Genomic DNA, 16,152 nt, shown 5'->3' with positions numbered 1-16,152 from the left:
GCTTATGGTCGCAGCTACTCAGGAGGCTGAGGCAGGAGGACTGCTTGAGCCTGGAGTGCAGTGGCACGATCTCCGCTCACTGCAACCTCATTTCCCAGGCTCAAGTGGTCCTCCACTCTGTCTTTTTGGAGTAACACAGTGAGACCCATTCTACACCCCAACACCCCCAAAACTGCCCACCCCTCAATACTTAACCACAATTCCACAAACATTACTTTGCCTGCAAAGGCATTTCTCACCAAATGATTGAGCAAAAATAGAAATGAGCCAATAAAAAAAATCTTGAAATGACTCAATTATTCTCTTGATTTAAAGTGAATTTTATTTTTTCTTTTTTTCTTTTTTTTCTTTTTTTTTTTTAAGTGAATTTTAATAACCTCCACAAAATGTTTATGAAGTAGTATAAAACTGGGTTCTGTTAAAAAGAACAACTTGGGAAATTATTAATTTAGACATACAAAGAGCAAAAGCATGTACTCCTAGTGAGTCTCAAAGCTTTTATAGAGCCAGGATGGCCTATGCTGTATGATTTTGTAAAACCTCCATCCCCTGGGCTTCCTCTGGTAATGACAGCAAGTCAGTCACCCCTTGAGGGATTTCAGTTATAATAAACCTGATAGCATACAGCTCCCAGTTAATAGACAACATGAGAAAACACCATCGTTTCATGTGCAGCAGAAAATGGTAAAGAGAAATCAGTGAAAGTTTAAAGACATATCTATTCTAGATAGACGCGTTCACATAGTCGTCAAAGTCACATTGCTTACTTTGTGTATTTTTAAAGCCTTAATTTTGCCCGTGTGTCTGACATGAGGACCCCGGCAGAGATCTATCAAAGGGCCACACCTAAACATAAAATGAAAGGAGTTTTAACAAACACAAAATGACATACATACCAGATACATTTAATGACATCTAATATTCTCACCTATAGACTGTGGTAGTTGGAGTATTCACCTTTTCATTCAATATCCGACACTTGAACTTGTTGTACTGAAAACAGGAAAAATTATTCTTTTAAAAGACTGTCCTTGAATTTTTACTTCTAAGCACTATAGATAAAATGTAGCACTGTATGAATATAAATGTTGATATTTCATGTTTTAAAAACATGTTGAAGGAATGGTTTGCTAGGGAAAAAAGTGAAATAAAAATAATAAAAATACTTAATGTTTTCTAAAGAACCAAATACGCTTCGGCTTAGTACACTGAACTCCAGTGCTGTCACTTCAACTAACATGAATAAATGATATTAACGGTGGGGGCCACACATTATGGTTCAATTTACCTTAAACATTGCCAGTAAAGTTTCTTTCTTAACTTCCAGTCTTTCAAAAGCTTGTTTTTCTTTAATGATCTTCTTACATAAAGACTCCAGAGAAGAGAAATCATTGCTAGACACACCCCTGAAGGAGAAGAAAGTATAGTCTTTTCATTCCATTGGAATCACACCATGGCTTCAAAAAATGTTTATTTGGAAAAAATATTTGGAATACTTCAAGGATTTTAATATTAAAAAATTAGACTATTGCATCATATCTTAGAATTCTAAACAAAACATTTTTCATAAGTAATTTTTACATTTTATATTTTCAGTGGCTTCTACCTTGGTCATCCATGGAGACCTGTCTCACTAGTGACCTCTTCCCACAACTCTATCACCAGGTTTTAAAGGAGAAGGGAGGACCAGTCTCCCTGAATTTCCCAAAACACCTTAGGACTCTACCTCCATCAATCTATAACAGAAGTCTCATTAAATCTTCTATTACTTCAAGTAAATTGCAACATTTCAAGTACTGATAATGGGCATACGCGATGAAAAAGCAGTGAGAGCTGTATCATTTCTCCTTTACTAAGAACTCTAAAGATAACTTACGGATCCATAGTCACTGACTTCAGTTTTCTTTATCTAGTTGACAGCTTACCCTTCCTCGAGGTACATGTCATAATAGAATCCATTTTCTATTGGCGGACCATAGCATAAACATCCACCATAGACTCTTTCCATGGCTTCACCCATTATGTGAGCACTGGAGTGCCAATACACCTGAAAATTTAAAGAAAAATGGCATGGTCTGAGTCTTGGCGTACAAGTTGTCAACTAATGTAGTTGTCTGAAAGAGACATAATATTTATTACAAGTAAACCCAATATATAAAATCCTAAATTTCTAAATCTATAAACTACTGTGTGTTTCTATCCATAGCCAAAGTAATTCAAAAGGCTTTAGTAATTCAATTACTAAAGTGCATTTTTATTTTGGAAATCATCTGGTTTAGCTGTTTTCAAACAAATTAAACTGAACCTGCCATCACTAATTAAATAGCATTGATTTTGCTCTCTGAAAACAATTGCTCTCACAACGTGACTATCTCATTGACTGCAATGGCCCAGGTTCTATTGAGTCAATGTGCCCACAGCACCATGTCTCAGACACTGTGATCTGGTCTTTAGCTGGCTATGGAACATCACTTAGAAGTTACATGTTGTTACTGGCCCAAAACAAAGGTGGTACAACCTGACCCCACAACACAACGACAAAACATGAGGACAAACATCTGTACACTGAAACCAAATGGCAGTCCTTGGTTTTAAAGTAATCACCGGGATGAGTCAGAATACACCCAAAGCAATGTTTTCAAGATTTAGTATTAAGGTACCAAAGTGACATTAAAAAATTCTCATAAGAAACTTGAGGACTCCAAAACACATTTGAAAACCACTAATCCACATACATAAGTGAACAATCATCACTAAAACAAAATACTTCGTTTCCCCTTATATGATACACAGCCATGAAGAATTAAAAAGAAAATCTTGTCATCAAATGCAGGTTGACTTTTATAGTGTTATCCAGCAGCTTTGCATCTTAAGACGAAAAAGATACAGAAAAAAATACAGAAATTGTCCAATAAAGGGAGTGCTTTGAAGTAAGGTTCAAATGTATTTGTCAAATGTACATATCTTGCTAAAATGTTCATGGTTTAGAGGCCAGGCGCAGTGGCTCACACCTATAATCCCAGCACTCTGGGAGGCTGAGATGGGCAGATTACTTGAGGTCAGGAGTTCGAGACCAGCCTGGCCAACATGGCGAAACCCCATCTTTAGTAAAAATACAAAAATTAGCCAAGCATGGTAGCGTGCTCCTATAATCCCAGCTACTCGGGAGGCTGAGGCAGGAGAATCGCTTGAACCTGGGTGGCAGAGGTTGCAGTGAGCCGAGAGCGCACCACTGCACTCCAGTCTGGGTGACAGAGCGAGACTCCATCATAAAAATAAAATAAAATAAAATGGTGTTCACAGTTTAGAAAACAATTTTTACTTGTTTAATCAATGTTTAATAAAATTCCCAAAACATTTTCCCTATTGAAGTGTCTAGTAATGAAAAGACTTATTCAGCTTCACCTATTTATTTTCTAAGGCAAACACTTTTATTATGTTCCCTACATGAAGGACAAAATGAAGATTTCAAATATGACAATGAGACAGCAATAACTGTTTGCCACCCAATCGCAGCAGGACTGAACTGATGCAAACATGAATCTGCATCCTAAAATTCAATGAATACTAAATCAGCAACTTACTGCCTGAGCCTCCTCATCCTCAAACTTGAGAAGCTCCAAGGTACAATCTTCTTCCAGAGGGCGGTCCAGGTCCCACACAACATTATTTACTTTAGCAATAACGGTGCTGTCAGCCAGGCCTTGACTTAAAAGAAAAAAAAATGTCCACACATATATAAGAACACAAGAATCTAATTTGAAAACAGGAAAATAAACACTATTATTATTACATATTGATTCTTTTATTGATGTATCTCTATTTTTCTGAAATATAATAATAAAAACAACAAACTCCAAAAATGTACCTAAGAATGTAACTGGAAGATCCTGAAAATGCAGAACATTATCATTTGACAGTGAATGCCTCTTGTTTAAGCAGATATGGCAACTCTGATAAATAAGCATGATCAATTGCCAATGGTTTGATTAATCTTAATTTCTCCAACAAATAAGTTTTTCTTTTTTTTTTAATTTTTTAGAGACAGGGTCTTACTGTTTCCCAGGCTGGCCTCCTGGCCTCAAGCAATCCTCCAACATCAGCCTCCAGAGCAGCTGGGACAACTGGCACAAGTCACCACACCCAGCTTTCTCTTAATACACCCACCTTTCTCTTTCTACAAAGGTAAGCTATTTAGAGTCCAAAGGGGGGGAAAAAAAGGCCTACTAAATAACTTCTCTGTTCCTCTTCTTGCTTAAAATGTACACCAGATCCTTTCTTTGACAGATAATGCTAACCTCAGAATAAATTCTGCAAATGCCTAAGATGATAATATTTATAATATACAGGTAAAATGAAAGACTATTTAATAAAACTTTTCACAATGTGAGTAAAAATATTACACACTCAATATACAATATCAAATATAAAGTATCAAATGATGAAATATCAGAGCACACACTGAATGTAAAAGCCACAGGAGTTCTGAGGAGGCAAAGCAGCACAGGACAGAGGCATCTGGAAAGGCTTTGAGGATAAAGCACTCACAGGAAGAAAGTGGGGGGGGGCCATGGCATTCCAGATGAGGGAATGGCCACAGATGCAAGCAGAGGTGCAAGTGAAGAAAGGTTTATGCAGGAAGCTGTGTGACTAGAGCAGAGTTGAGTAAGGTGAGCCAGATTACACATCTAAATGTACAGCTAAATAATAGTCTATAACAGCCTGGACATCTCAACGAAAGTAAGCAACATTCTACACTGTGAAGAAAAAGTGTACACCTTTTACACTGTAAATCTCAAAGAAACCTACCACTAGAAGGTTTTAAGCTAGCTGGGCTTGCTGTGTTGGTGGTTCTCTATGTGTAAGGGCTTACAACCAAATGTATACAACTTCTCCTATGTAAGGATCAAGAAAGAAGAACCAAACAGAAGGTAAACAACAAACTCCTTTCTATTCTCAATGCTCCTACTAACTTTATCATAGGTTATAGACAATGTTCTCTTTCCTCCTGAGATCAGATGGAGCCAATAAAATAAATACATGCATTTCACAAAACATAACATGAATTTGGCAGACAGAAATGTATTTCATCATATTGGTATAAAATAGTTTTCAGGAGATTAAAGAACTGATAAAAAGGTTACTCATATTCTCTAGATTCTTTGGGAAGAACATGACTTTTATCTTACGATCCAAAATGGAGCCCCAAGATTCTAAGAATAGAGTTACTTTGAAAATGTAGATTACACAAGGGGCCATACTAGATCATGTCAATTTTTCAAAGAAGGGTAAAATAATCTGTAAGATTTGCAACAAAATGGCTGGGTGCAGTGGCTCACGCCTGTAATCCCAGCAATTTGCGAGGCCGAGGCAGGCAGATCACGAGGTCAGGAGATCGAGACCATCCTGGCTAACACGGTGAAACCCCGTCTCTACTAAAAATACAAAAAATTAGCTGGGCAAGGTGGCAGGCGCCTGTAGTCCCAGCTACTCGGGAGGCTGAGGCAGGAGAATGGCATGAACCCGGGAGACGGAGCTTGCAGTGAGCCGAGATTGTGCCACTGCACTCCAGCCTGGGCGACAGAGCAAGACTCCGTCTCAAAAAAAAAAAAAAAAAAGGATTTATAAAAAAACAAAACTTCAAAGAAAAACCTTTTGATGCAAATGGAACATATCTTTTTTGTCCTTCCCTTTCATATTCACCACTAATTATCTGAATCTTTAAATAGCCTGTTATCAATGTTATAATTTTTCACAGAACAAAAAGTTATTCTGGACTTTTGTAAAAATTTCCTAAGATATTCTCAGTGCAGATCAGTGACATAACTCCAGAGCTAAAGCCCATCAATGTTTTATGTAATTCGACCTTTTTTTTTTCCCTCCACGATGGAGTCTCGCTCTGTCACCAAGGCTGGAGTACAGTGGCTCAATCTCCACTCACTGCAACCTCCACCTCCCCGGTTCAAGCTATCCTCCCACCTCAGCCTCCAAGTAGTTGGAACTACAGGTGTGCACCAACACGCCTGGCTAATTTTTGTATTTTCAGTAGAGACAGGGTTTCACCATGTTGGCCAGGCTGGTCTTGACCTCCCAACCTCAGGTGATCTGCCTGCCTCGGCCTCCCAAAGTGCTGGGATTACAGCTGTGAGCCAATGTGCCCAGCTATGTAATTCAACTTAGAATTTTATAGTTCTTGAAAAATATTTTTCAACTGAAGACTTGATAAATTACAACATAATCTAGATCAATGTTGTAGAAGGTAGGGGGAAAGGTTCCCAGACTAACAGAAGCCCAAATTTTAATGACACAGCTACAATCTCACTGTGTGACAACAGAAGAATCTCTTAATCAACCTGACCTTCAAAATTATCTCTAAAATGAAAGGTGTAACTGATACTTAAAGGTCTATCCAGTTCTCTGTGCTCTCACATAGAAACTTGCGGTATCACAACTGTTTACTTCCTTTGGAGTACGGTAGAAGTACTTGTAGGTAGAAGCCCTTGTCAAATGAATGGAAATACTCTGTTCACTTTGTAAAAAGTACTAACCAGTGTCAGTGGTACAGTAGAGGCTCATGGCTCATAGGCCTAACTGGTTCTGCTTCTACTAGTTGTATAATAGGCTTACCAAGAATCAGCCACGCTGGTTCCCCAAACTTTTTTGTGCTTGTTCTTTTACGTGTTTGGTTCAATAATACAAAATTGATGACAATCAACCATATGACAATTCATGTGGTGAGATCAAAGGGTTCATTTCAATACATAACAATTATAAATAAACTTAAAAATACATAATTATAAAATAATACAATGAAGGAATTATGGTTTCTATGAAAACCAAGTTGAATGTTTGATAAGGCTTGATCACACACACAAAAATATTGTCAAGTTAGGTGTGACTTTACAACTACATGAAAATCTGCAAGGATTCTGCGCTCAGACCACTTCTCAAATGTGTTAAGATAATGTAAGAACTCTAATTAGCACTCGCTATCCCCCAAAGCTTTGCCATATATATATATATATATATATTCACTGTTTTTTATATATATATAAAGTTAGCAAATACATATATAGTCACATATTTAAAGTTGAAGTGTTTAAGACCAAAATTGGCAAGCTTTTTCTGTAAAAGGTCACACAAATATTTTACACTTTGCAGGCCAAACACGGTCTCTGCTGCATATTCTTTTTAGTTGTTTTATTTTTTCCAACTATTAAAAAATGTAAGAATCGTTTTTATTTTTGGCTTTTAGGATGTACACAAACAGGTTATGACCATAGTTTCCCAATATCTGGCTTAAGACATATATATATGTTTTACCAACTATTATTTTGATAAACTGACTAATTACTGATCCCAATCATATCAGATTAAGAAAACTTCTCCCCTATTACAAAACCTGCATCTAATTCTCACTTAATTGAAATAACTTCTTCCCACCCCAATAAAAGTTTTAAGACTAGGAATAGTCCTTCGTTCACAGTACACTTTTTTCATGTGTCATATAAAGTTTCTTAACCTTTCCATGTGAGATTATCTAGCTTCATTTTTAACTTCAAAACTAAGGCATTTAAGTCAAAATAGGTAAATACCGTCTACTCGGTTTTGTAACATTTATAATCATAGTAAGACTAAAAATATACAATGTCCCATAAGACCAAAGTGAACTCTTTCAGAAATTAACTTTGAATTTTGACTACATAGCTCTGTATCATTTTGATTTTTAAAAAATCCCAAGTAGGCCAAATTAAACAGATTAAAAACACTGAATAGTAACATAAAAATATTATAAGAATAAAACATGGCAGGATAATAAAATGAAGTTTAGTTAGGCCACAAACTATAGAATGTCATGATGGGTGTAGCTTATACCTAATTCCACAAGCAATTTGATATGGTGTAGTTTTCCAAGATTCCGCATCAACCTGTTTACCATCAGGCAAAGTGACTTTAATTGGCTTGCTATCTTTTTCTGCCTTTTCTGCCAGAAGGGAATCGTGTTCTGCTTTTAGTATATTATACATCTCAAGACGTGTGTAAATATATTCAGGCCAAGGATTCAACTGTAAGACAACAAATCAGGAAATAAATAATCAGTAAATATTGTTTTCCTATTTAGAAATGGGAAAGAAATAATAAAAACAATACAGAAACCCACGACAATTGATTCAACGTAGTAAATAAACACACTGCCAAAATCACCTGGCATTACCTCAGTTTGGTCCTAAATGAAGGTAAAAGAAGGAATTAAATGCCCTATTCTTTCTTTTTTTTTTTTTCCCAGACGAAGTCTCACTCTTGTCTGGAGTGCAATGGCGTGATCTTGGCTCACTGCAACTTCCGCCTCCTGGGTTCAAGCAATTCTCCTGCCTCAGCCTCCTGAGTAGTTGGGATTATAGGAGTATCTGGGATTATAGGAGCGTGGTACCATGCCCAACTAATTTTTGTATTTTTAGTAGAGATGGGGTTTCACCATGTTGGCCAGGCTGGTCTCGAACTCCTGACCTCAGTGATCTGCCTGCCTCAGCCTCCCAAAGTGCTGGAATTACAGGCGTACGCCACCATCCCGGCCTAAATGCCCTAGTGTTATGCTGAATTGACAATTACCATTTTGCTATTATTTACAGCAAGTGGTCTTTTCTCTTTTAAGATGCCTTCTTAAGATCTTTTCTAACAAAATTATTTTACAAATAGAGCTATAAACAATTCTGGAAATAAAAACAATAAACTGCCTTTTCCATTTTGTTTCAATCATGTCCAGGTGATGGTCTGTGTAGCTGGTCAGCGTATATGTCCACTCACAACCAATCACAAATGTATTTGACTTAAGGTCTCTCCTTCAAGGAAAGTATTTACTGAATTCAAAGATGCCATGATCACCCTGGAATATGTAATTAGCAAATATAATAAAATAGCATATTACTACTTTCTATAGTAGATAAAATTAACAAAAATATTTTATATAAAACACCCATTTAGGTTTCTAAAGGTTTGGCAAAGAAAGAAAAAGAGACAGCAATCAAAGAGCTGACTTCCTCTACTGTCGGAGACTCTATAATTTATGGAACATTTCAAAAAGGCAGTGAATCTGTGGTAACAAAACAGTCGAAGTAACATCTACAGCATTTATCATCTTCAAATTACAAGAACATTAACACTGTATACAAAAGTGAAGAGGAGATTGCTTAATTTTGCCATGACTTTCTATCTTCAAATGAATTTCAATCTATCAAATACAAAATGACTTACTGCAATACAGATTTTAACATTTGTTCAATGTTGATAATGCTACCAAAACGTCTCCATATATATCAACATACAATCTAAAAGGAGTACAAGCTAATATCTAATCCTTAAGAAACTGACCAGGCTCATTGTTGTAATCCTAGCACTTAGGGAGGCCAAGGCAGATGGATCACCTGAGGCCAGGAGTTCAAGACCACCCTGGCCAACATGGCAAAATCCTATCTCTACTAAAAATAAAAAATTAGCCAGGTGTGGTGGCGCAACCTGTAGTCCCAGCTACTTGAGGGGATGAGGCGTAAGAATCATTTGAACCTGGGAGGTGGAGGTTGCAGTAAGCCAAGATTGGGCCACTGCACTCCAGCCTGGGCAACAGAGTGAGACCCTGTCTTAAACAAAATGAAACAGAACAAAACTGACTGGAGATAATAGAAAATAATATCAAATGAAAAAGATTCATTGTCTGCCCAGTAATTCCTTCCCTCCCTCCTTCCTTTCTTTCTTTCTTTAACGACAGGGTTTCACTATGTTGCCTAGGCTGGCTGGAGTGCAGTGACAATTCACAGGCACATTCACAGTGCATTTCGGCCCCAAACTCCTGGGCTCCCAGTGATCCTCCCACTCAGTCTCAAGTGGTTGGCTCCCACCACTGTACCAGGCCCTAATACCCTTGTAATTCCCACCCACAGCGGTCCCTCCCTTTCTTTAGTCATTCAGTTGTTCTTTGGGAGCTTTTCATCAAATTATCACAACGGTCCATAATCTTCAATGGTGAAGAATCCATGAATTAACTAAAAGCTCAGAGCCTGTCATTCTACAACGATAATCTGAACCCCTCAGACTAATGCATAGTACCTGCTTCCATCCACTCTAAAGCATCATTATAAACCTCCCCACCAGCACTACCCTCTTATCTTAACTGCGGTTTATCATCATAGCCACTTGGCATGTCCCAATTAGAATTTCGTGTCAAAATTTCTTCAATATTCATTCAGCAGATACCCTCTGTGTCAGGCTCTGTGACTGCAGAGATGAATAAAACCTGCATGTTGCCCTTGGAGGGGAAGGCCAAGGTCTTGGACAGTTCACTGTACACTCTTTTTTCCAGACCAATCGTTAAACATAAATAATCACATGTCCCAGTTAAAATTCTCTGTTCAGAAGAGTCTTCTAATTATACTCTTTGTCTTATTTCCAGGTCAATTCTCAAGCTGTGATGGAACAGCATGTATGTTTGTATTGAAAGTATAAAAAAGAAATCAGGGAACATATGCATTTTTCCATTTGTTTGCAAATTTTAAAATTCACAATCACAATTTTCTTCACAATTACAGTGGGGTATAATGGTCGGGAGACTGATCAACTGATCAACCGTAAGAGAAATGGTTAGGTAGGGTTCTAAGCAACACTACACTTGATCATCTATAAACTTACCCTAAAGTAAATGACGGCACTATCTATTTAGTAATTGCAGCATTTGTAAAAGTGGCCCTTAAAAGCCAGCTGATTGTGCTACTTCTAAAAAGGCTGTTCCTTTGTGCTTCTTCCTTCTGGTAGCTTTCTAAAGAGTCTCCAATAAAACAGCTCTAATGACTAAAGCAAAAAGTGAAGCACACTTCACAGCAGTAAAAATATAGTAGAAAGACAAGCTTAACTGCCTCTAAAAGCAAAATACTCAGGAACCAGGTTGATTTAGGGTTGGCTTTTGATATGCCAGTTCCTTTCAGTGTGAGCCTGGGGAAGTGAAAGCATTTTCTCCAGACTTGAGAGGCCTTAAGAGGAATCTGTCCTGGCTTAGAAGCCAACCCTAGGGCAGGTCCAGATGGAAAGGGCAAGGAGGCGGTCACAAAACTGGCTTTCTTTGGTTTTTGTTGTATTCACTGTAAGCCCAAACACCAAGCCTCTATTCCTTAACATCTCATTTAATGAAATAATCAGAGAGCTAGCATCATGTCTGGCAACTGAGTAATTACCAGTCTCCTCTTCAAGTTTTGTTCTCTGATTTTTATATTCAACCCCACAATCAGATCACCTTATACAATCATACGCCAGTTGCTTCCTTTTACAGTAACAAAAGACTGAAAGTCTTTTTTCCCCTCTCAGATTATCCTTTCCTAATTCTTCTTCCTGATTTTTCCAACCAGTACCATCTTATAACACCATGTAAACCATTAGAATCCTTACACATTCAGAAAGTCTCAGAAAGTTCCCTGTGATTTGCCAGCCTTTGATAACAGAGCCCTCTGCGATGATAACTTTTACCTCAGCTCGACCTCCATCTCCAGATCCTTCTTTGTTCTTCTTTTTGCCTCCTTCCTTTCGCTTCTCTTCACCAGCACCAATCTAAATAAGCAAAAAAGTTTTCTATTTTAATCTAATGTGACACCTCCACCCTGCGATGCCCCAGCAAAAGTGTTGAGAATGTTATTTTAGTATTTGTTATTTAATTTTTAAAAAATGGTTATCTGATATTGAAAGACTGAACACTTCCATCACTGGCAAAGACAGGTTAACAACTACAATAAAGACGAGTCTTCAGAAAGTAAGGAGTTACTAACGATGTTTAACTCCTCAAATTTTATTTATTTTAACTATTCCCGTGACTCTCGCTTCAGGTTTACTTGGACCACATACCAAACATATGGCCACAGGGAAGCATGCAGTTGACTCAGTAAGCATATTTCCAGGAAAAACAAACAAACAAACTGAATACAAAGTGTGCCCATGAATTCCACCAGTGCTACCAAAAGCCATGGAAGAAGCAAATATAAGGCCCAATCCCTACCATGTGTAAACCTAGTCTCTCCAGGTAAAGTAAGGCATACATGTGTGAGAAACTCCTGGAGAAGAAAAGAACACAGTAGTAGTGCTACGATTAGACGCCAAACAAGCCGGGGCTAGTGGAAGAACTTTAAAGGATGGAATGCATTTCAACAGGTGGATTTTGAGAATAGAGGCAACGTGTCCTACGTGTACACATAAACTTGTTGTCAGAAACGTTAAAATTTAAAGAGAGAAAAAATGACTAAACCAGGCTGATTAATGAAGGATTGTTTTAGAAAGTAATACAAGGTAAGACAGACTAATGTTCACAGAAGAACCAAAAGTTACCGGAAGGAATACAGGCTTCACTTAGAAGTAAGTGAAGTCACACAAAGTTTTAAAGTAATAAATCCTGTGCCAGGAATGTAAAGGGGGGGGATTTTATTTAGTTTGCATGCTTGTGACCTTTAGTTTTTTAAAGTTTTAAGACACAATCCATATACCATACAAGTTTTTTACCCATGTAAAGTATACAATTCAATGGTTTTTAGGCATTCACTGTTGTGCAACTATCACTACCATCAATTTTAGAGTAATTTTATCACCCTCAAAAAGAAACCTTGTACTCATTAGCAGTTCACTCCCTGTTGCCTTCAACTCCAGACCCTGGCAACCATTAATCTAGTTTCTGTTTCTATGGATTTGCCTATTCTAGGAATTTCATATAAATAGAATCACACATTATGTGGTCTTTTGTGACAGGCTTCTTTTAGTTAGCATAATAATTTCAAGATCATCAGGTTGTAACATGTATCAAAACTTGTCATTGTACCTTTTTATTATCAAATAATATTCCATTGCTTACTTATCCATTTATCAGTTGATGGACATTCTGGTCATTGTCTTTTAAATCCTATAAAATGTGTTACTTGTATAATTAAAAAAATACTAGTTTTAAAATATGACTCCTAATTTCATGCTGAGCTAAAACTTCCCCCTACTCCAGGAGTCTGGATTTAATAAACTTTAAAGGTTCATTTAGATTCAACAGATCCTTTGTCATACCGTAGAAGTGAGCTAACTAATCAAGTATACTGGGTAAAAAGAAAATTGCAGGTGTGTGCAGGTTTAAAATGGAAAGATAATAAAATAAGTTTTATATTTCTGATAAGATTATTTGGGTTTTGACCATTTGCCAAATGAATAGGGGTAATGACAAAGAGAGAGAGAGAGACAATCACCACCAAGTTTTTCTGGTTCTAAATACAGCTCCGTTTTATAAACAAGAACATTGGCTCAAAGAAGCAACTTGCCCACTTGTATCATTAAGTAGTAGAGGTGGGACATTACGACAGGTCTCTCTGGAACCCTGAGGCCTATTACCTCTTTTCTACAACACTGGGAAGAGAGTGGGCAACTGTTCTCTATTTCCCTGAGTATATATGTTATGTACATCTACATACAAGTAATCTAAAATTTCAACCCAAAAGTTGGGAAACAGAACTGGATTGTTAAGAGAAGCTACAGAATTACCTTTCTCAGGAACGATCTGTCCCTGACTCACTCAGAACAGCACAGGGGTTATTAGTATTTGCTATAGGATAATGGGTTTGAGAAAGGGAAAAAAAAAGGGATACTTGGTTTGAGCAAGTTACTGTTCCTATGCCTGCTTTCTCATCTGTACAATGGAGATAATAACAGAACCCAGTTCATAGCGTTATTAAGGAAGACTGAATGAGGCCGGGAGCAGTGGCTCAGGCCTGTAATCCCAGCACTTTGGGAGGTCGAGGCGGGCGGATCACGAGGTCAGGAGATCAACCTAACACGGTGAACCCCCGTCTCTAGTAAAAATACAAAAAATATAAAAAATTAGCAGGACATGGTGGCGGGTGCCTGTAGTCCCAGCTGCTCGGGAGGCTGAAGCAGGAGAATGGCGTGAACCCGGGAGGCGGAGCTTGCAGTGAGCCACTACAGCCTGGGCGACAGGGAAAAAACAAAGCAAAACAAAACAAAAAAAGACTGAATGAGTTAATTCATGGAATACATTAATACAGTGCCAAACCCGTACTTAGTACTCAAAATAAATATTAACTATTGTATAACTATTACAGGAAGGAAAAAGTACATATTTGTTAACCATACATATCACGTCCAATTAAGAATAGTACAGGAGAATATTTATGGACATGGAAAGTTGTTGACCACATCCTATTAAGTAAAAAAAAAAAAAAAAGTTACAAAACAGTAAAAATACCATTTTATGTGTAAAAAAATCTATGTATTGTCACCATTTATCATCTAGAATTAAATTTACTTAGTTTAGAATGTGCCCATATGCAGTTTCTCCATTCAATTCCGAGTAGACAACCAAGAAAAAGTTTTGGCTTTTAAGTGACTTGTCCTGTCACAGACTTGGGATAGAGGCTCCCTTAGCTCAAGATGTCACCACTTCTCACTTGGACTATTACAACAGTTTTCTGCATGTGGCCTCACCTTCTACCCCGATGCCAGCGTGACTTTTACAAATTCAATCTTCCCGCTTAAGATCCTTCATGTATAGAATACAAGTATCAAACATCCTTGTTGCCTAAGATCTTTCTGACTGCTGTTACTTTAACCCTTCTGGCATATCTCTTGCAAACAACCCGAAAGACAATTCACCTGCGTGCCCCTTTTCACTGCCTTCCCTACCTTTATGTGGGAAGCCCCGTCCTGCCTGTTTTCCTGGTGAAATCATTCTTCCAAACTCAATTCGAAAGAGCCCTCCTAAGCTTCCTCTTCTGTAATACCACACGGCTGATCACAAAGCACTAGGGCTGTTTTCCTGTCTCTTACACATCAGCCTGTGAGGCCCTCAAAGTCGGGGAACTGGGCCCTATTCATCTTCCCACCTGCACCGCCCAGCTCAGTGCCGGGCAAAATGTATACTTAACCACTCAAACTTGGACTGGGGTCAGATCTCAGGGACTCGGTTTTCCTTTCCTCAAAATGGAGCTCTTTACCCCCGCAGGATCTTAGGAGATTGATTAAATAAGGCTCTACAATGTGCTTCCCGCTTACAGTAAGCCATAAACCCAAGTTTGGAAGCCCCAAGCCTAAGATTCTGATTCTGTCTCCGCGTCTAACTATTGTAGATGTGAGGCTCTGAACAAGTCGCTCAATCAAGGTCTGTTTTCTCATCTGTAAAGAGAATGGACCTAGAGATGAACTGCAAGGCCCCACCCTAATTTATGAATGGACGGTTCCCAAAGGGGGTTCCGCCTTTCCAAGAGTCCCACCGTCCCCCACTCCTCCGACCCACGCGGTACCGGCCGCTTCCTGCTTCCTGCCCCCTGCCCCCGCCGCGAGGGTAGCGTCTGCACCCACGAGAGTCCCAGGCTGGTCTCTGGATCCCACCAGGTCTGCTCACCGGCTTCTCCTCGCCTCCCATCTTCCCTGAAGGACTGCTGGCCTTCTCCTCAAACATTGGCGAACAACGAAGCGATCAGAGAAGCCGAAAGCGATGGCCTAGAGGAAAAGAGCAAAGACGCGGGTCGCAGGTGGGCTAGCGCCCGGGAACACTGCGCTTGCGCCACTTGGCCTCCACTGGACCAGCTGATGCAATCGAAAGGCGCCCTAACCCCGCCCCCAACTTGCGGCGGAACGGGCAGCCAATGGATAACGGGGGAAGACGGGCTCTCCCTCCTCTAAGCCAATGGAAAATCTTTCTGGATGACAGAGCCCTTCTAGGAAATCAGGTTGTGGCGGGTGAGGAGGAGCTACTGCAGAAGCTACCTGCTTACTCTCCGCTGACGTTGGTCTGGACGCTTTCCAGCGTCAAGTCCCCAATGCGCGTGCGCCTTCCTGCCTTCTGACTTTATGTCGCACAATCATGGACCTTCCCGGACACCGTAGATAATAAGTCGCTCTTGGCCTAAACTTCCGGGAAGTTTTCGGCGACCTGGATACCATCTTCGACAGTGGAACAAATCCAGGGATGGAGTCCAGGGTTTCCTGCGGCTTCGGCGCTTCCTGACCTGGCGCGACTGCCGACTTCTCGGCACTACCCAGGTCTCTGGCTCCCTGTCTGCAGTGGTGAATCGAGCCTTCCTCATGGCAGTCCAGACTCCCCAAGCCCCGAGTCCTAGTGATCGGGGACAAACC

The 16,152-nt window shown here is 39.2% G+C and overlaps 1 protein-coding gene across 6 annotated transcripts in view; it reads right to left on the bottom strand.

Annotated features, from left to right (window-relative positions):
• The window catches only part of TARS (threonyl-tRNA synthetase), a 26,655-nt gene extending 10,773 nt beyond the window's left edge, over positions 1–15,882 (bottom strand). Inside the window, exons 1-9 of one of the 6 annotated variants that reach the window (XM_011952566.1) lie at positions 15,788–15,882; positions 15,419–15,516; positions 11,509–11,589; positions 7,876–8,066; positions 3,585–3,708; positions 1,926–2,047; positions 1,289–1,406; positions 929–993; positions 768–846 (exon numbers count right to left, since the gene is read on the bottom strand). In XM_011952566.1, the coding sequence (XP_011807956.1) occupies positions 768–846; positions 929–993; positions 1,289–1,406; positions 1,926–2,047; positions 3,585–3,708; positions 7,876–8,066; positions 11,509–11,589; positions 15,419–15,475 (837 nt within the window). In that variant the 5' untranslated portion in view covers positions 15,476–15,516; positions 15,788–15,882. Of the gene's footprint in view, positions 1–767; positions 847–928; positions 994–1,288; positions 1,407–1,925; positions 2,048–3,584; positions 3,709–4,548; positions 4,651–7,875; positions 8,067–10,143; positions 10,264–11,508; positions 11,590–15,418 lie in introns of all 6 variants that reach the window. The other 5 variants (XM_011952568.1, XM_011952563.1, XM_011952565.1 and 2 more) reach the window with 5 other exon arrangements.
• Positions 15,883–16,152: the final 270 nt, after the last annotated feature.

The sequence above is a fragment of the Colobus angolensis genome, unplaced genomic scaffold (genome assembly GCF_000951035.1).
Source record: "Colobus angolensis palliatus isolate OR3802 unplaced genomic scaffold, Cang.pa_1.0 Scaffold341, whole genome shotgun sequence".
NCBI classification, from domain to species: domain Eukaryota; kingdom Metazoa; phylum Chordata; class Mammalia; order Primates; family Cercopithecidae; genus Colobus; species Colobus angolensis.
Note: the sequence above shows the minus strand (reverse complement) of the source record. Positions and strands in the feature narration are given on the sequence as shown.